Source organism: Camelus dromedarius, chromosome 14, assembly GCF_036321535.1.
Source record: "Camelus dromedarius isolate mCamDro1 chromosome 14, mCamDro1.pat, whole genome shotgun sequence".
Taxonomy (NCBI): Eukaryota; Metazoa; Chordata; class Mammalia; order Artiodactyla; family Camelidae; genus Camelus; species Camelus dromedarius.
The window spans coordinates 37648204-37669328 of NC_087449.1; the positions used below are offsets into that span (position 1 = coordinate 37648204).

At 51.5% G+C, this 21125-nt stretch overlaps 1 protein-coding gene across 1 annotated transcript; it reads right to left on the reverse strand.

Moving 5' to 3' along the window:
- Positions 1–112: 112 nt before the first annotated feature.
- LOC105092977 (vitamin D3 hydroxylase-associated protein) lies at positions 113–19894 on the reverse strand. Its single transcript, XM_064493621.1, is given in 16 exon segments — positions 113–460; positions 1844–1977; positions 3161–3269; positions 3659–3698; positions 4475–4518; positions 4916–5015; positions 5343–5440; positions 6105–6230; positions 7401–7525; positions 7955–7995; positions 9297–9503; positions 10066–10199; positions 10462–10611; positions 10870–10983; positions 18297–19489; positions 19731–19894. Coding segments are annotated over 15 exon segments (1746 nt in total). The 5' UTR covers positions 18492–19489; positions 19731–19894; the 3' UTR covers positions 113–331.
- Positions 19895–21125: the final 1231 nt, after the last annotated feature.

Sequence of the window (21125 nt, forward strand, 5' to 3'; positions counted from 1 at the left end):
TGGGATAGCATCTCGGGGACTGAGCTGGAGGAGAGCAACTGAAGGCAGAAGGCCACCAGGAGGCTGCAGCCCCACCTCTCCACCTAGACCAGAGATCACAAGGCCAGCCAGTCAAAAATATTTATTGAGCCCTTCACCTTTCTCCCCATCTTGGGCTAAACTGGGGGGTCTGTGTATTGAGCACCCACGGAGGGACTACAAAGAAAAAGAACCCGGTGGCCTTCCAGGAGGAGGAGAAACGAGGTGGATCTGGTATTCATGAGAAGGAAGGGGCATCGAGAGCAGACTTGGATGAGGGTGTAGGCAGGCCTCCAGGAGAAGGAGTGGCTTGTCACTTGGGTTCCCTCTGGTTCTTGACCAAGGTCTCCACCTCCTTCATGAGCCGGAGACACAGCTCCTCTTCCCATGGCAAAGCGACGCACTGCACACCCACTGGAAGCCCCACAGAGCCTCTCACTGCCTGTATGGAGAGAGGGTCTGTGGACTCAGAGCCTGCTTCTGCTCACAGGCCATTTGCCCAGCCTTCCTCACCACACATAGGTATGCATTTATCCAAATGTCTCAACCTGAATCTATATTATGGTAGAAATGTTCTGGATCTCAGAGATCCAGGCTTCCTCAGACCTCGGCAAAACCTGGAAAAACTGTTCTGCTTTGTCTACAATTCTCCAGGGTTAAGATGTAAAACTTGCTCCCTCTGCAGAGAGGTGACTGTAAGGATGAAATATAAAACCAAGTATCCACTCAGTGTTCTCAGTAAAAGAAAGAAGAATGTGCAAATCCCTTACCCAGAGTCTGGTTACACTTCTGCAATAAAAGGGGTGCCTTGACCCCAACACAGGCCCAGGAACATGGAAGCTGAGCCTAAGTCCCTGCCATGAAATCCAAACATTCTTGTAGGAATTCAAACCTGTGTTCACTGCTTTATGATGCTATCATATAGGCCCTTATTTGCCTTTGTCTGGAGCCGGGTCATATGGCTTCATGTCCCAGCTCCTTCACTTCAGCTAGTTGTGTGGCTTTGGTCAAGTCCCTTAACCTGTCTGTGCCTCCATTTCCTCATTTGCAAAACCTCACAGGACAGTTATGGGATTTAATGATTTAATATATATACAGCACTTTTAAACACTCTTGGAACAGAGCAAGAGCTCAAGACACATTAGATAGTATCATTATTGTTATTTTCTCAGAATTCAGGTCAGCAGTTCCACTGGGTAACTCTAGCACTAAAACCAATTTCCAGAAAAAAATAAGTTACTTAATGTCTGACTCAGACACATGCATACTTTTCAGAGCCAATCTGTCTTTCCCTCTCTCCCTCTCACCCAAGTCAGGGCTGATATTTTAGACCATGAATTAAATAAGCCCATGAAAATATTTCCTTTGTGCAAAGCCCTCTCTGAATTAGTAATAGTAGCATTTATTGAACACTTCCTACATACAAGGCTTTATGCTAATTGCTTTACTCTTTCTCAGTTTAACCTTTAACACAACCTGCACGGTAGACGTTTTAATTCTCACTTTCCTGGAGAAGAAACTTGAGGCTCGAGAGGGACAGTGTCCAGTTCAGCTACACAGTAAGCTCCTAACCAGGGGACCTTTGCTCTGCTCCTCTTTCCTGCCTCTGGGATTTACTTTCCCTACAGAAGTGACAAGGAAACCACTGGTTTTGCAAAATATTCTCCCCTAACAAGGACAGAAGCTGACTTGGAGGGCAAATAGTGTGTCCTCAGGAAGAGGGTAAAACTGCAGCGGAAGTGGTGATGGGTAAACAGAAAGAATGACGAACCCCACCCCACCCTCACCTGCCCCAAAAGGGGGAGAGGCAAAGAGGGAAACTGACCTCCTGGAAATTATCTCCGTAGTAGCCCCTGTAGAAGGCCAGTTCCTCCTCGTCCTCTAGCGTCACGGTGGTGACGGGCACCACGCCAGCAGAGAAGTTCAGGACGTTGAACAGGGAGAAGTAGGAAAAGCTACCTGTAGGAAGATCCAGTTAAGCCCAGGAAATGAGGGGCTCCGAAAAGACTCAGGTAGGGAAGAATGTGGGTGAGCGCCCCCTAGAGTTCCTTCTCGGAACTGCAACCCCTGCTTGCAATAGCCGGTCCAGTGCAGGGTGCCCTCCAGACAGAGGCCTCCTGCTCCCCACAGTGGAGAAAAGGAGGGAATCGGCTCTGTCCAAGCTTTACTCAGTGCAGGGCACTGTGCTGCCCTCTCTACGTTGCTGATTCCTTGACTCCTCTCTACTCCTGAGAGGTGGGGATTACTATTCCCCATGTACAAATGGGAAACCAAGGTGGCAGACAGGTCCACAGGTCCAGAGGACACCAGGCAGGGCCAAGTGTGGGATGTGCCTTTGGGTAGCCACTGTCGGGGGACCCAGGGGAGAGGAGTCCAGGCTTGAGGTGGGTTTTCATCCTACATGACATCACCTCTGAGACCTGCACCTGTGCTGAGCATGGGACACTGCCCTGTGCTGATGCCTGTGTTTCAGGTGGGCTGGGCTGGGCTGAGGACACCTTTGGAAGTGGGGTATCAGAAAGCACGTTAAGGGTGACTGGATATGTGAGATGAAAGAAGCCAGACCCAAAAGCCTCATACCTTATGATTCCGTTTATATGAAACCCTAGAAGAGGCAAAACTATTGTGACAGAAAGTAGACCAGTGGTTGCCAGAAGTAGGGATGGGGTGAACTGCAAAAGGACATGAGGGAAATTTGGCAGGTGATGGAAATGTTCTATATTTTGATTATGGTGGTGGTTATACAACTATATACGTTTGTCAAAATTCATCAAGTTACACACACAAAATTGGTGAACTGTATTGCATGTAAATTATACTTCAAGAAAGTTCATTTAAAAAGTGGATAGAAATTGGGATTGACTGCTAATAGACATGGGGTTCCTTTTCAGGGTGATGGAAATGTTCTGGAATGAGATGTGGTAGTGGTTGCATGACATTCTGAATGTACTAAAAAAAAAAAAAAGCCCACTGGATTATATGCTTTAAAATGGTGAGTTCATGTTATCTCAATTTTATCTCAATTTAAGAATCTTTTTCTAATAGTGAATAGAGACAGAAGTCAAGGCCACGGGGGTTGTGGCAGGACTCGGAAGTCCTGAACTCCTAGTCTCAGCCCCCCCAGGACCCAGTGCCCTCTTACTTGCTGCTAAGGTAGGATAGCCGATGTAGAAGGCAGGGTCCAGAGCTGGCACCAGCAGCACATCCAGGTCCAGGGAACTCCACTTGGCTATGAACTCTTGCTGATATTCCTGCAGGGATAGTGGCAGGCAGGAGGGGTGAGACAAGGTCAGGTGCTCCCAGGCTAAGTCAGGTCAGACACCAGGAAGAATTTCCAGGCTGTGAGATGCAGACTGAGATGAGGGCCGGGGGAGTCAGGGTCTTCCCAGGGGCCAAGGTGAAGGGATGGGAAGTGGGGGTCTCAAGCTATTGTGACTTGGGGACAATATGTCATCCTGGCCCCAGGGAGACAGACTACATTAATCTCCTAGGTCACCAGGCCTCCCCATCTAAGTGCAGCTGGGCCTCCCCTGCAGGCCAGGACAGGGATCTGCCCCCTGTCAGGCCACTCTTGTCATCACCCAGGTGTCTGCTGCCCCTGTTCCAGCAGTCCCTTGAGGTCTCCCCAGGCATCCATCACCTCCACTGCTGTGTGCTGCTCCCACAGTTTCTTGGGTGTCCTGGGGAATGAGGACAACTGAGAAGTCCAAAGGTCATGGGAGGATTCCCTTTTATACAAATGGGGATATGACACCCAAAACGCTGGGTCTGGCCTCAATACTGTGTCATTAGCTGATAAACTAGGAATGACCCTGTGCCTTGTCCCCCGGTCAAGATCCCCTGCCTGTCCAACATTCCCAAGAGGTTACATTCTCTGGTCAATGCACCCCACCACCGCCAGACACAGGGACTCACAAGCTCCCTCAAACTCACAGGTTGCTTCCCCTAATTTGTGAGGCCCCAGGTAAGTCCTCAGGCTACTCTAGCCCCAATTCCAACCAGCACCTCAACTCCAAGCCCAACAGCAACTCCAAGCCCAACAGCAAATCCAAGCGCAAACCCATCTCCCTTCCTACCAACATCCCTACCCCAATTCCAACCTTAACCCCAGTCCCAACTCAAACCAACTCCAACCCTAGCCTCAGTTGTAAACTCAACTGCAACCAAACCTAACCACAACTCAGGCCCAGCCTTTATCCCAACCTAACCCAAAGCTAGCCTAACTCAGAGCTTAAAATTACAAATCAAACCCCAGCCCCAAACCAGCCCCAATCCCAACCCCATTCAAATGTCTCAACTTAACCCCATGTCAGACATGACCCTAAAACCCTAATTAGATCCCCAAGTCTAAATAGCCCTGTCCTCCCCCAGTGGACAAGACCCCCAGCTACATGTTCTTCACTCAGTTCCCATGAAGACTCTTGTGAGCTGGACCTGAGGAGACTCAACCACTCACCCCACTCCACGAATCTCTTCCAAATTTTGGCTAGTTCGGGGGTCCTAGAGGTGGGGAGAGAGAGAGAGACCAACTTCAGAAACCATGGAACACCACCAGCCTGCCCAGGACAGGGGTCCATGAAGAGCACTCTGCAACTCCACAAGCCCCTGACCACCTCTCCGAGCCCTGAGCTCCCTCTACTCCCCACCCCCTCGCTAAATCCTCTTCCCTCTCTCTGAAGCTCCCCCTCTGAGCACACTCTTCTCTTTTGACCCCCGACCCCCCTTCTTTCAGTGCCTCTTCTAGTTGGACCCTCCTCTGAGCCACTGCATTCTCTGAGCCTCATCTTCCTCTCTGACCTGGCCCCACCCCCTGTGGAGGCCCCCTCCTCTTTCTGAGCCCCTCTCCTCTCTGGGCCCCTCCTGCTCTGAGTCCCCCCTATTCTGGGCAGACACTCACTATGTACTTCAGGATCCAGGCCCAGAAACACTTGAGTGGGTCTGGCAGACAGAGCAGGCTGACCAAGCCCTTCATGCTGGGGTCCACAATGTCCCCCTTACTGAGGAACCACAAACACACAGTTGGTCAGTTATAGCCTTTCAGCCATTGACTGGCTCCTACCCGCCCAGCTCCCCCTCTGTAGATAAGCCATGGAGGGAGGTCAGACCCAAAGAAATGCTTCTGTTCCCACCAGTACCACCCCTGGAATGTGTGTGCCCTGAAGACGCAGCCTGAGTGGGTGACTTGCTGCTTAAGCTCACACAATTAGCCAGAGGCATCCCAGCAGTTCAGGCCTGCAGGTCCGCTCCTAGGGCTCAGGTTGCCAGCAGCTCCCTCCCTAATCCTGTTTCCACCATGCCCCACATCTGTGTCCTGAAAAACGTACAGCTTCTCCAGAAGGGTAGCCCCTCCATCAGCGTACAGACCCCCTGTGAACAGGTGTATGAAGGCATACTCCACACGGGGGACAGAGAATGGGATGACCTGAGGGGACAGAGGCCGAGTCAGGGCCTGGAGCTCCTCCCACCCTGCCCTGTTTTCTCTCTGTCCCTTAGGATTAACAAGAGAACGTCACATCACTCCTCATCTCCTCAGCAGGGCGGGAGAGGCATTTGTGCCATGCCCACTCCCTCACCCCGCACAAAGATGTGACGGAATTCCAGCTACCTGTGACCCCTGCCCCATGCCAAGTGCTTTACTGTGAGCTCATTTAATGTTCACAGCCTCCTAGGGTGGTAGAAAACTGAGGCTCATGGGGGTCAAGGGACTGGGCCCAGCAATTCTCAAAGGGGAGGCAGGGCCAGGGCCAGCCACTGGGGCACAGGAGGTGAGGAAGGAGGGGAAGGGAGATTTTGAGGACAGAGAGCTCCTTATAGCCATTGGATGGAGGCGAGAAAAACCCAGGCTATAGGGATTCTAGGAGTGAGTCCCTGAGTCCCCACCACTGAAGGAGGGTGCCTTCCTCACAGAGTGAGGCCCACCCTGCCCCCACCTCCACACCATCAGTCATCTCCAGGAAGCTTAGAGGAAACACAATGATCTCAATAGCTCAAACTTAGATAACTTCCTTTCTCTCCAAGAATGGCCCAGCCAGCATCCTCACAGGTCCATCCTCCCTCCCTCCCTCCCAAGGGCTAAGTAAACTTACCTGGTGTCCTGCATCCTGCAACAGCCTGGAGGTGAGCCTCACAGCCCTGGCCATGCTAGGAGATGGCTGGGTGAAGCCGTCTGATTCATAGTAGCCAATGCGAAGGGGCCGTTTACCGGAGTACACCTGGGAGCAAGAGTGGCTGGGTAGAGCTCTGAGAAGAGATTGGCCTCACTCTCTCCAAGAGCCAGACTTGTAGGCTGAGGCCTTGGGCCACAACTGCCCTCACTCAATCCACAGGGGCTCCCTAAGAGCCCCCTGGAGCATCCCTATATATTTTCAGGCTCTGGGTCCTCTGGAGAAACTTCTGGAAGTCACTCATGGTGGCATGTGTGACTGGATAGCTGGAGTGGATAGGTAGACAGATGATAGATAGATTCGTGAGCCATGAGTGGGTGTACATATGAGACGGTGATGGGTGGGTTGGCAGAGGGATGAACGGATGGATGGGTGGCTGGATGAATGGATGGTTGAAGTTGAATGAGTGGGCAGGCAAGTAGATGGATAGATACAAATATCTTGATGCTAAGGAACTGTCAGGAGGAGGAAGAGATCAACAGAGGCAAATAATGGATGGCAGACAACGATCACAGGTTGACTGTACCAGGATGAGTGTAGGCAATCAGATAAATAAACCCGATAAATGGTAGACAGACACTCTCCCCACTGAGACGGTTCTGAAGTCAGACAGGGCTGGGCTCAATGCCAATTACCAGCTACATGATCATCAGCAAGTCATTTCACTTCCCTTAGTTTCCTCACCTGTAAGTGGGAGGAGCAATGTGCATTCTACAGAGTGAGTGTTATGATGAACTACAAAGAGCCTGCACGGAGTAGGCACCGATAAGTGAATAAATTAATGAATAAATGAAGACTGTCAGAGCTGGAAGGTTCTGGAGCAATCTTCTGGTCCAACCTCTTCATTGTAGTGATGAGAAGACTGAGGCCGAGACAAGAGATGTGGCTTGGCCAGGATTACCTAGAGGGCTAAGAGCCCAGCTTCACTTGATACCAGGCTCTCTAAACCACACTTGCTGAGCATTCTGCCTGTGTGTTTTGGGTACATGATTTGGAGTCCCTCTCTGGGGGTAATATCATCTATGACTCCAGGTAGCGGAAAACCCAAAGTAGCTGGTGTCCAGCAGGGGCAGGAGACAAACATGACTGAGCGTGTGGGCTTCCTGCTCTCAGCACCTTGGTCTGGGAAAGGAGGACTTCACAGGGGAAGGTCAGACAACAGACAGGTCAATGAGGGGAGGGAGGGAGCCCTCCAGGCCTGCTCCCCACCCAGCTCACCTCCTCCCTGAAGGGCAGGGGGGGCACAGTGGGGTCCAGTCGGTGCATGTCCTCACTCAGCAGCGCTCGTAGGCACAGCGCCAGACTCTCCACATCCCGAGCCATGGGGCCAGCCGCTGTGGTCACTGCACAGAGAGGGTGGAGGGAGACAGATACCCCACATCTTTTCTGCTCTGGGGACCCCTCTGCCTGGCCTCAGAGGGTGAGGCTCAGGGCCATGATCAGGGCCAAAGGAAGAGGCCCTGGTGTCAGGGGTTGAGGATGGGCAGAGTTGGTAGGCTGGCCAAAGCTGCTCTGGTGCAAGATAGGGGAATCACTTCTGGGGAAGAACATGGAGAAAGCAGCAGAAGACATTAAAGCTAAAGAGCAGGAAGCGCCTCTCAATGGGGCAAGAGTCACTGGGTTAGGGAGCCACACAGTCCCTTCTCCCAGATTCCTTGACCACAAGTGGGGCTGGTCTGTCTGAGATACAGGACGAGTGAAGCGACCTTGGGAGGAAGGCTGGCAGGTTCGTCTTTGAATGGGTGTGGCCACAGACACAGACAGGAGCTTACCTGATTTCTTGCCCTTGACCGCAGAGGTGACTCCAGAGGAGCTGCAAAACCCCACCCATCCAGAGCCCAGCTCAGCACCTGAAGGAAGGACTTGGGTGCCAATGAGGCTTGAGCACCCAGTCAGTGCCCTCCCCAGGGCCCAGCACACAGGAATAGGAGCTGCATTAACCTCCCCATGACTCTTTACTGCCCACAGCATAAAGTCTGAGCTCTTTGACTCTCCTTCAAGGCTCTGAAGTATCAACTCCTTCCAGAGCTTCCCCTTCCACACACACGTATGCTCCAGGCAAAATAGGCTCCTTACAGACTTGCAGCCTTCTAGATTCCACTCCAACTCGGCTTGTCCATCCTTCAAAACCAAGTTCAAATGCTGTCTCCTCCAGGAAGCCTTCCCTGCCTTCTCCCTGCTTCTGAAAGTTTAAAGTCTAGGCTTTTAATAAATCTCTGTTAAAGAAAATGTCGGCTTCATCCTTTGAGTTCCCACAAGCTTTGAACCTCTCCTAGAGCCTCGATCACTTGCTGACTAAGCCATTTGGATGTCTAAGAGCACAACAGGGCCAGGGGCTGGGTCTGAGAGTGCTCTGTGTCCCCCAAAAAGGGGCCACCCCAGTGTAGGTACTCAGAATGGGGCTGAAAGATAGGTGGATGGGTGGACAGATGTGTGGATGAATGCAAGATGGATGGAAAGATTAATGGATATATATGGATGGATGGGTGGGTAGATAGATGAATGGAGGCAAATATGGATTGATAGATAGATGGCTAGATGAGTGGATGGACAAATGAATAAACCAATGACAGGAAGGATGTGTGTAAGTTTTTCTAGAACTGGAATATTTGTCCACTTTGTTCACTGATGCATCCCAAGTACCTAGTATAGTGTCTGGCACAGAGTAAACATTCATTAAGTATTTCTCAAATAAATCAAATGGTAAATGAATGCTGAAATTGTCTGATGGATGGAGACTAGGATGATGACTGCATTTGTGGATGAATGGATGAGGGATGGCTATAAATGGATAAATGGATGGATTGATGAATGAGCAAGGGGAAAGGTAGGTAGATGGATAGATATATAGATGAATGAGTTAACAAATGAATGAAGTAATGAGTGAGTGGAAGGTCTGTTCCATTGCCATCTGTACCAAATATGGTGTGTTTAGCTGTGGCTGAGGCAGGAGTAATGTGAAGCCCTCCTAACTTCACCCACTTCCCCTAGTACTGAGCTGAGTGGATGAGGGCTGATGAGTGAAACAGGTCCCCCTACTCCCCTAGACCCCCAGTTCCTCCAGGCTGGGCTGAGCCCACCCACACCACCACCACCACCACCACCACCGAGTACCTGAGGCGGGATCCTGTGGTCCGGAGGCCACAGACACCACAAAAGCTGGCTGGAATGCGGATACTGCCACCAGTGTCAGTACCCATGCCCAGAATGGAACCCCCTTCTGCCAGCAGAGCTCCCTCGCCCCCTGAGGAGCCCCCGGGTGTCTTCTTTAAGTTCAAGGGGTTCAAAGTCTGTCCATAGATGGGGTTGCTGCAACCAAAGCTGAGGAAAGCAGGAGAAAAGGGGCTGGGAGGAGAAGGCTTAACTGGAGAAGCCGCCCTGCCCATAGAGAGGCTGACTTCCCTGGAGGTCACCCCCAGGGCCCGTGAGCTCCTCCCTGGGGCTGGAAACCTCCTGGTGTCTCTTTGGCTGAGTTGAGGGGCAGGAAAGACCAACCATGACTCCTAAAATAAGGACCAAGGAGAACACAGCTCTGCTGTCAGAATTGGGTACAGGTTACAAAAACAGAAATAGATACACTAAGGGCTGATGGAGGTGGGGGAGAATAGGGGATGAGAAGAACCATTAGAAGCTGGGATAGAAACAGATGTAACTTTTCAGAACCTGACAGCCCTTAAACACCATGGAGTCCACCCACATGTTGTAAGATGAAGAAATCTAGGCTCAGAGGGCAGAAATGAATTGCCCAAAAATCTCAGTCCTGGAGGTCTACATGACTGGCCCCCACCTCACCCTCGGCCCTGAGTCAGGACTTTCAGCTGCCGCTTGATCCTGGGCCCAGCCCCAGCCTCAGACCCCGCCTGGGCCTGCCTGCTGCAGAGACCTGAGCAGTGTCTGGGGAATGTTGGTCTTAACGAAGGGAATAGCTCCATGGGCCTTGAGCACTTTGACAATGACCCCATCCTGGGCCGCCGGCTTCTCCAGGAACTAGGCCAGGCCACATGTAGAGTCATGGCCCTGCAAAGAAGTGACACGGGGGTCGGGGTAGAATCACCCAGCAGACTCCCATCCCAACTCCCACGCATTCTCACAAGTGCTGCCCCCTTAGAAGGACTCATAGGTGTCAGAAGAGCACGGTGGTTAAGATTTTGGGTCCGGGAGCTGGACTGCTGGGTCCAGTTTCCAAATGGCCACTTTCTAGCTGTACAGCCTTGATTAAGTAACTTGCCTGATGTCACACACTCAGATGTACACATGCGCATGTACCCTCAGGGCTCACCATGCAGTCAAAGTTGTCCTTGAGGCTGATGGGGACCCCGTAGAGAAGGCCCCTCTCACTCTTCTTGAGTTTCTTCAATGCCTGCAGTTGCTCCTCGCATTCCCCCAGGAAATCCGTCAGGCAGTTCACCTCGTGGTGCACCTTCAGTGCCTGAGCAGCATTGAGGGAGACCAGCTAAGGGCTCAGGGGGAGGCCAGAGACAGGGCACTGAGTCACTCCAGCCCCTCCACCCACCCTGACTCAGAGCAGAAGTGCCAGATGACTGTGGCATGTGCCCCCCTCCCAAGCTAGCTGCAGCACCACAGGGTTACACCTGTCCCCAACTCCTCTAAGTAGAACAATGACAGGTGACATCTCCCAGTCCAGCCCAGAGCCCTGGGGCCCAGAGTCCTGACCCCTGGCCCCCACCTCCTCTAAATAGCTGCAGAGGACGCTCTCCAGACTCAGCTCGTCAGCCCGCAGCTTCTGGGCCAGTTTCTCCAGGGGCAGCTCCAGTATGGGCTTGGGGTCCAGCTCTGGCTCCTGCGGAGATGGGGCCGGACAGATGTCAGACTGCTCCACTCAAGCCCCCACACACTCAACATCACACCCACATACTCCAGAGGACACAGTGTTCTCGTCCCTGTGCTCACCCTTAGCATTAACAACACTTCCTGGTCTGTCTCCAGGTTGGCATGAAAGCCCCACAGGGGTTCAGGTGTTCTCTTCTCTCTCTGCCTCCCCAGTGCCCAGCCCAGAACCCAGCCCAGAGGAGGGCCTGCCCCTGGTGCTGCTATCCAGCCAGGGCACCAGTGGAGCGGGAGCGACTCTACATGTGCCCTTTGGGACTCAGGGGTTCTGGAAAGTGAGGCTTGGTTCTGTGCGGTTTGCCTTCAGGGGTCACCCCAGCATCCCACCTTTCCTTCTTCTCTAGTCTTCCCACTCCTGCTGAGGCAGGAAGCCCCATAAAAAGACCAGCAGGACCCCTAGGCAGGGCTGCTGCTCTCCTCCCAGCACTGTCCAGTTCCCTGGCCCAGAGGCTCTATCTCATTCTTTGCCTCTAAAGCGGCTAACTTACACCTAAAATTTTATTGGTTCCCTGAGCTCATTTCTGATTGGTTATTTCCTTCACTCCTGATTGGTTATTACTCTCATTTCTGATTGGTCCACTTCCCTAACTTCTGATTGGTCCATTTGTAATACTTTATTTGCATGGAGCTCACTCCTGATTGGTTATTTCTCTCACTCCTAATTGGTCCATTCCCCTCACTCCTGATTGGTTATTTCTCTCACTTCTGATTGGTCTATTTCTACAAAGCTTGCTCCTGGTTGGTCAACTTCTGTTATACTTTATTTACATATGATGTTGCAAAAATGTAAAACTGGCAGCCTATAAAAAGCCTGTGTAACCCTATAGATGCGGTCTAGAGCTTAAAGTGTTAACTCGTGGGGTCACTGGCATAATAAAGCTGATTTCTGCAACTCTCTGAGTGCTGCTTGGTCTCTCTCCCGGATCCAGGTTGCTGTTACAACTGAGCTGTAATACCGAACTGTAACACATTTTTCTGCAACACTGCTGCTCTGACCTTGGGGAAGGGCAAGATCCAGCTTGGGTGGCAGGAGAGCTGGGAGCCGGCCTTGACCACAGCACTAGTCATCTTGGTAACTGGGGCTAGTCCCTTCCCCTCCCCTGGCCTAAGTCTCCTCGGAGAGGAAAGGATCAGAAGTCAAACAGCCATGCAGGAGATCACAGACACGACCCCTCCCCAGCTGCTCTGAGCCCAGCCCTTCAGGGAGTGAGGCAAGGCCTAACACCAGCCCTCAGGCCTCGTCAGGGGCAAGCGTGACATGACAAGGACCTAGCACAGAGCAGGCACTCAGGAAGCAGTTGTCTTTGTTTGTCCCCCATGGTCCCAGCTGAGACCCTGATGCCTGCCAGCTGGAGTGGGTTGAGTGGGAGACAGCATGGTGGGCCTTTCTTGGTCCTAGAGGGGAGGGATGGGAGCCAAAGGGAGTTCCCTGGGAGGTTGGGGGCCCCAGGGCTTCTTGGATTTGTCCTAGTCTTCCCCTCACGCTCCTCTGCAGCACCTGACTCTCAGGCACTTTCCATCTGGAAACTCTATGTCTTCAACTTTCCTGGCTTCCTGACCTTTGGTGGCTCCTTCTCAGTCTCCTCTGCCCCTCTTGCCTCTGGTAAATGTTGGCTTCCTCCCTCCCTCCCTGCCCACCCTCCTTGGGTGACCTGGATGGCCACATGGGCCACATGGGCCCCATGGGGCCCAGACCTCCCCGTTTCTCCAGTCCAGGACTACCTCCTGCTAGGCCTCAGACCCATTCACCCACCCACTGGTGCACAGACACCCAGGACTCATCGTTTTTCTGTCAGATCTTCTTCTTCTTTTTTTTTTTTTTTTTTTTTGGCAAGGAGGTAATTATGTTTATTTGTTTTATTTATTTTTGGAGGAGGTACTGGGGATTGAACCCAGGACCTCCTGGATGCTAAGCATGCACTCTACTGCTTAAGCTATACCCTCTCCAAGCCTGTTCTTCTTCATGAGATTCCCAGTTGATGATACTATGTCACCAAAGCAGTAAATCTCAGGATGACTCTGGAGCCCCTCCTCACACCCAAGTTCTTATAATAGTATAAACACTAACACGCAATCACATGTAAGTGTTACAACACTTAACACTTACCGTGTGCCTGGCCACATTCCAGGCACTTTACACGTAGTAGCTCATAACTACTTCTTACAACAGCCCTAGGGGGCAGGTCATACTATTTTCTCACTTTACACCTGAGGCACACAGAGCTACTTACCCAAGGACTCGGAGTCACACTGGGCAGGGCAGCCCCAGTGACCATTCTTTTATCCACACATAATGCTGATAGGTGGTTCTGCCTCCTTCACATCTCCCACCTTTGACGCCTCGGACTCCCTCCTGCCTACAACCTTCTCTGTCTGTCCATTTTATCACAGCCTCCTCACTGGCCTTCCTGCCTCTAGTCTCTACCTCTCCAGCTCAACCTTTTCACTGCAGCCTGGGTGATCCTTTTCAGACCTTGTAAACCACAAATCTGACCATAGGTCCCAGTTGCTCTCAGAATAAAGTTGCAACACCATTCTCCTCAGCATGGTTTACAAGGCTTTCACCAGAAACATACAACATGTCCACCATATAGATATACCAAGATTCTCAGGTACTAAGTACTTACTGCACGGCTGGGAACAGTGTCAGGCACTTTGCCTGCACCATTGCATTAAATCCTCACAGAAACCCTTAGATAGGTGCTCTTAGCATCATTTCCATCTGACAGATGAAGGCAACTGGGCACAGAGGCCCAAGGTCATAAAGGTGGGGAGACTTAAGCTGAGGTCATCAACAGCTTCACCGCTGCCCTCCAATGGCTCTTGGGAGGGAAACTTCTCTGATGAAGCACGTCCTGGGTGCCAGGCACTATACTAGGCCCTTCCCTTGCCTGGGGCCGGGTGGGCCCATCTCACCAGCCTCCTCTTGCCCTGTCCCCTGCTCCTGTAACTGCTGCTCTCGCCACACTGCCTAGTCCCTCTGCTCACAGTGTCATTTTACCATTTCGGTGCCTCCCCAGCCTGTGCACCACAGGGACTCTCAGGAGGGCCTGAACATGGATCACCCTGGACAGAGCAGGCATTTGGCTGGAATGCACCTCAAGAACTGCACCCACCATGGTTAGAATATTGAAATCCTTCTGAGTCACTTGGCAAAAAGCCACACCCTTGAGCACTGCATGACCCCAGCTGCCATGGCCCCTCTCTGGGACTGCACCCTCTCTTCATGGCCCAGCAAGTAAAGGGCTCCTCTATGCACAGCCTTTGACACCCTCAGGGATCATGGAGGGCCAGCCTGTGCTCATCCCTTGCCCTGCTTCCCCTAGCCCCAAGGAGCCCCACCAGCCTTGCCAGGGACTACCCAGAGTTCCCCCATCCACAGGCACACCACCAAGACTGCATGGCAGCCCCAGTTCCTACATATCCACCTGGAGAGGTGGCACCCCTGGTGGCACCCTGTGGGCAAGTTCCCAGTGTCCATCTGGACACCTGTGGCTGCTGCTTCCCTGCTGTTGTCCTTGCACGGCCACTGGTGAAAATGGCACCTCTCAGGGAGCTGGGGAGAGGTGAGGGGAGCAGGCCAGGGGATGCTGATGGGGGCCACTGCAGGCCCTGCTGGGATTGCTCCTCTGCCTGTGCTCCAGTGACCTGGGGTGGGGACTTCAAGGGTCCAAGAAAGCCTTTTTGCCAACCCTGATGAGTAGAACAAATCTACTAGAATAAATTCATTGAAACCCACTAAAACTCACTAAACTCACTAAAAGCCCACTCAGCTAAGGGCAACAACTTTAGTTTTATTACTAAAATAGGAACTACACTTGGAGAGTGCTTGCTGGGTACCCAGGTACCACTGTAAACATTTATTAACTCCCTTGCTTACTATAATTATAAACATCACCCCATTGTAGAGATGAGGAGATTAAGGCACAGAGGAGATACTTAAAATGTAAGCATCAGAGTCAGGATACAAACACAGACAACCTGGCACTCTCTTAACTACCACATCTGTGTTACTCAGCTTCTCAGGGGACCTGTAAGATGAGGTTCCATGTAACTTATGTGACATGCTCATAACAGTGTTTATGACTTAGTTGACAGCAGAGACACTTGACTATGCAAAATCTCAGAAGGCATTGGAAGAGCTAGAGAATTATGAATGTAACTGCTCCTGGTTCAGCCAAAGCTGAGCAAGGACTCAACTTAAGGAACAGTAACATGGATGTTGAGAGAAAGTCTTCTTAATGAGACTGCAAGTCATCTAATGACTCAGCTTACTGAGAGATCTTTGAAAGACTGGGACATCCTCAAAAGATGGTAGCCATATCAGAAGATTCCCCACAAATTTTCTAAAAATCAACAAATTATTTGGAAATTATTTGAATAATTTGATGAAAGAATTGAGCCTCAACTTATATCACTTTTAAGCCATTTGAACCTGTGGTTTAGTTTGGAAAAAATCATCACCTCCTGCTGAGTCCCATGGGTCCATGGACATCTGCTTTCTCCACCCTCAGCTGGTGCTGCCTCATATTGTGGTTTGAAAATCAAAGAAAATATACTTTAAAGTTTTTAGTAAATTGATTTATTATTAATATTTCCAAAGTGGTTGTTAAATATGTTTAATATCACAAAACCCCTCAACCCTCAGGGTGGCCAATTTCCACCTGAGGTGACCAGAGTCTCCTGGCCAGCAGCCTTTAGCCAGTGGACCCTATGAATATTATTTTCTATGTGTTCTATAGAAACACTGCCTTATCTCAGAACTTTCTCTCTCTGGTACTGCTTTTCCTGTTCCTTCCTCCTTTTGAAAAACTCCTACACATCTTACAAGGCTCAGCTCCAACATCACCTCTCAGTGCAGCGTCTCCAGACAGAGCAGATCACACAGCCGCTGAGTCCCTCAGCTCCATGGGCATCTGGCCTTCACCACACTCAGCTGAGCCACCTCCCCTCATGGTGTTACGGAAACGACAGGCCAGTCAAGAAACAAGCACCACTCGGAGGGTTGGAGTACTCAGATGTATTACGCCGGCGGGCTCAGAGGGGCTTCTGTTCCAAAGCTCTGAGCACCTCCAAGACGTGCACATGAGGTTTTATAGGGTAAAGTACAAGCTTGGGGTATTCGGCCAATAGGCATGGAACAGCTTTAGCAGCATTATCATCACAAAAGTGGAGGCAGGGAGGCAGCAAAACAAACATTCCAAAGCCAGATATGTATCTTTGAAAATCCAGCTGGCTAGCAAAAAACATAAACAGCAAACCAACACTGATAAACTTAGATTTACAAGTTAGTCCAGCAGAACTCAGATCAGTATTCCAATACTTAGACTTGTGAGTTATCTTGTTAGACCAGCCCAGCTTTTCCTTCACAATGGTTTGCACAGCTCTGTGTCCACCACACCCCACCCAGATTAGGAGCATCTCTTAAGGCAAGTCTGGGTCAGATGTCAGAGCCATCTGGGTAATGAATTGTCCCCGGGGTCCTGCAGAGGCAAGACCCAGGAGAATCTTTTGTCAAATTATCCTAAATTGAACTGAATTGGATTTGTTTGAACCCTGCGAGGGTTTGACCTATGTTTCAGCCTCCCACCTGCCTGGGACAGAAAGCTGGTCACCTAAGGCCTTGAGGGTAGCCCTGGCAGAGGAATAACCTGACTGTGAAAGTGCCCAGGACAGATCTGTATAGCTTTGTTGGGAAGAGAGTAAGATGCTGAGAGCGAAGAGGGCTGTAGCCTTGAGGGGAGGCTGGAGACACCATGAATGAACGAACTCATCCCAAACCCTTCACATGCCTCCAGCCAACCAGACAGACACCTTCCTTCCAGTTACCCAGACCAATAACTGCATACCCCAGACGCCCACACATATACCAGGCAGGTGCCCAGATGCACACAGAACCATATGTCCTCACACATCAGACACACGACCATCCATGTACATGCTCAACCAAACATTCAGACCCGACTAACCACACATATCTAGACGTACATATGCCAATCAGTTACACAACACATACACACTCAGCCAGGCACACACACCAAGGCACGAAGCCAAACACAGGCAGTATACGGCCAGACACACACCCAGCCAGCAAACAATAAAACGCCAGCAGGAGGCACACACAAGCAGACCCTGGTGTTTGCAGTAGAGGAACCTAAACTCACCACGACACACAGATGGGGCCTCCCCACGCACACAGGAATCCTCTCCATCATGTGGATTCGCCACAGCAACCCCATTAGCCCAGATTTTCTCCTCATCAACCAGGGAGGGGCAGCTGCTCTCTGGGGGCAGATTGATTTATCCAACTAATTAGCCCCAATTAATATTAATACACATTCTCAGAAACGGCAGCAGCTAGGGCAGAGAAGCTGCCCATTGGGGCCATCAATCACCGTCCAGGGGACGGCAGAGGACACACAGAAACTCCAGAGCATGGGGACAGTACCTCAGGCACTGCCCAACCCCCACTTCCTTGGCTCCCAGAGGGAGTCCACCACCCTCAACCCAAGTTGAGGACCCCAAGATACCGCAAGCCCACCTCTCTTCTTGGGCAGTGGAGGAGCCCAAGGCCCAGAAAGGGGCTGTCACATTCTACAGGACACACAGCAAATCACCGGCACAATATAGAGTGACTCTTTTCCTCTCATTCTCACCCTCCCTCTGCCGCTCTGCGCAAGCTTTGCAGACATACCCACAGCTCAACACTTTACTGCAAGTCCCAGCCCAGCCATAATGCCTGCCTCAGTGCCTTACAATATCCCTAATGAAGCTGTCCAAGCCCCCTTTTAAGAAACACATCCTCCTGGGACGACCGCATCTCCACTGACCCCCTGTGCTTTGCAACTGTCACGTGCTCAGCAAACATTCACAGGACGGATGAGAGGCAGAATGTGTAGACTAGGGTCCCGTCCCAAGGAGGTTTAGGGGCCCCCAAGGGCTGAAAGAGGCCTGGCCTTCTACCTCTAATTGCTTCCATCAGTTTATTTTATTTCAGCAAACAACCCAAATGAACACCCCATGTTTCTGAGCCCTGTGCAGGGTACTGAGAGAAAGAGAAAACACATTGCCCCGCCCCCAACCTCAAGGGGCTCAAAGAACACAGATGGAGGAGTAACTAATTGACAAGGAGCTGGGGGTGGGGGCTGCCCCCAGGCTCCCTGTCTTCTGAAAGAGATGGGGAAAGGGGAGGCGCCCTCTCCTGAGGTGGGATCCACCTACTGGGACTAAGGGCTGGGGGGGTCTCAGGGATCACAGTCCACACACCTGCTGCCGCAGACGCCGCGCCAGGGCTTCCATCTTCTGCATCGCCACCTCCCTGCGCTTCTGTGCCCTGGGGATCTTGTTGCAGGCTGGAGCATGCTGCCAGGAGAGCAGGGTGGCCCCCAGCAAGGCAGACCGCAGCAGGGCCAGCAAGAGTAGTGGCACCAGGAAGTAAGACAGCCAAGCTGCCCCAGGCATTGTGGAGCCTGTATGGATGTGTCAGTTTCTTCCTCAGAAACACTGCCTACTTATCTATTGTGAGAGCACCCTCCCACGTCTGTTCTCCCAAGGGGCAGGAGCCACGGCCCCAGGCATGGCAGAACCCAATCTCCTCCCAGCTAGTTCTTACCCATGTCTGGACTTGCCCCTGTCTGGACCAAGTCCCCAAGCAGAGGAACAGGCTTTGGTAGAAACTAGCCTGAAGGAGAACCCAAGCCTGCAGGTGGGCGGGTGACCAGGTTCTGATTGCACATCCTTCATGTCCTCTGTCCTTCAGACACCCCACCCTAGTCTGACCTGCACCAGTTCTGGACAGGGTTGTCCCTGAGGTTTCCTGTGATTTTTCAGGATAATCACCAACTCCCTTAGCATGGCTCACAGGCCACTTGAGGTAGACTGAACAGGATCTCGGTCTACCCAGAGACACAGCTCACTCTAGGGGGTGTCTGGGGTCCAGGCAGAGAAGAAAGGGAGGGACACCTGGGGAAGTGTCCCGAAAGTATCCATCCCAAGAGAGATGATGCAAGGAAGTGAGGACGGAAGGAGGTACGCATAGCCGCACCCCTGCCACCCCTGCTGGACTTTCATTCTTGACTCCCAAGCAAGGCCACACTGCTGCCCCTGGGATTCCAGCCTCCCCAGGCTATTGGTTCTCACTTCCAGGCTCATCTCCCATTTTCTCATTGGTCTAGGAGCTCCCTGTCGGCACGGGGAGCATGAAGGGATGGAGTCTGTGGTGGGGAAGGGTCGGGTGAGGAGGTAGAGGTGACTTCCTGGAGAAGGGGCAGGAAAGACCCGGGAAGATGTGGAGCAGTAGAGCAGAAGGGACTTGATTTGGGAGCCCCTCCACTCTTGTTTCCAGCCAGTCCTTTGTCTCAAAGTAGGAGAGAGCAGCTGTCTGCCACAACTGAGTCTGCCAGTCATTGTGACCAGGAAATGGTGGCTCCACCCTCAAGGCTGGGAAGTCAGAAGCAGATCTGGTGGGAAGGAGATGAGTTTGTGGTTGGTAATGTTGAGTCTGAGCACCAGAGGGTTGCCCAGGGCCAGATGTGGAGTCAGCAGTTGACCTGTTGGCCACAACCTAAAGGGTAACCCTGAGGTCATCTACCCTCTAACACTCTTTGCAAACTCAAGAGGGCCTCTGGAACTAGCCCCCCTTGTTGGCAGACTCCCCACGTCCTTCCTCCTCTTTCCCACCATTCCCACCCCCACACTCACCGCTCCCTCACTGAACCCTGGCTTCACTGACAGCTCAGCTCCTCACCCCGGCCGTCGGCCATCGAGTGGCCACACCACGCCTGAAGCACCCCGGGCCTTGTTACATCACCCTTTCCTGAGTTGCACCTGCCATTACATCACCCTCCTTGTATCTCCTCATTATATCTGCCATTCAGTCAAACTATCTTGCTTATTTTTTAATTTAGTTCTTGTTTCCCTCCCTAGAAAATAAGTTCCAGAAAAGCAAGTACCTTGTCAGCCTTTTTCAAAGTGACTGGCACATTTCAAGTGCTCAATAATATTTCAAAAGTGGAGGAATGATAGATGGGTCAAGCCCTCTACTCCTGCCTTGACTTCTGTGTATTTCCACTGGCCCCTTTCTAGCAGCACTTAGTAAGTCTCTCCCATCTTAAAAAAAAAGAAGAAGGTCTGTCAGATCTACCTCCTTCGTAGCTACCAGCCTTACTTCTTCCCTCTACCCCCAGCCAAGCTTCTCAAGTTATCTACACTTACTGCCTTTCCCTCCTCATCTTTCGTTCTCTCCCTAACCCAGTCCAATCTGGTTTATGCTAAATCACCCCAATGAGCTCCCTGCAGTTAATTCAGCAGCATTTGAAGCCATTGCCTCCACCCTTCTTGAAATACACTCATTCCTTGCTTTTGTGACAACACAGCTCTAGGTTTAAATGTCACTTTCTTCACGAAGCATTCCTGACACACACACACACAAACATCCCAGGATGGACCAGGTACCACTTGGCTTACTCTCATAAAGTAAATAAAATAGTGCTTCTGCTTTATTGCACCTTTAACGAGTGTTTTTATGATTGCGCATTTTGTGTCTGTTTGCTAGAAGAATGAAAGCTCCATTCAGGCAGGAACTATTTCTGATTGGTTAGCACAGGTAATTCCTGTGGAATTCAATATGTTTATTGGATGGCCAGATGGATGGAAGGCATATAGAGAGGGGAAGTGGATGGATGAGGACTTACAGACCAGGAGAAAGTCACAGGTTGAATATAGACTGGGAATTATTTGTCCTGATGGGCACGAATCAAGATCACAGCAGTTGGTAAGATAAATGTGAAAAGGGCTGAGGGTAGGGACTGATTGCAACAGTCCCATCAGGACAAGGAAGTAATCAGGAGAGGCCAAAATGGGTTTACTCACAAGTCACACACTCCTCCAGTCAACAAGCCTTCACTGGGTACCCACAGAGTACCAGGCACCATGCTGGCTGCTGGTCATCCAAGGCACACCCCACACAGCCCTGACCCCCGGTGCCCTCACCTGCTTCAGGTGCACAAGGGAAACCTCCCACAATTTCCCTGATCCCAATCTATGTGTGGGAAACCTGGGAGGGCCCAACCCAGGCTGGTTGGGAGGCTCAGGACT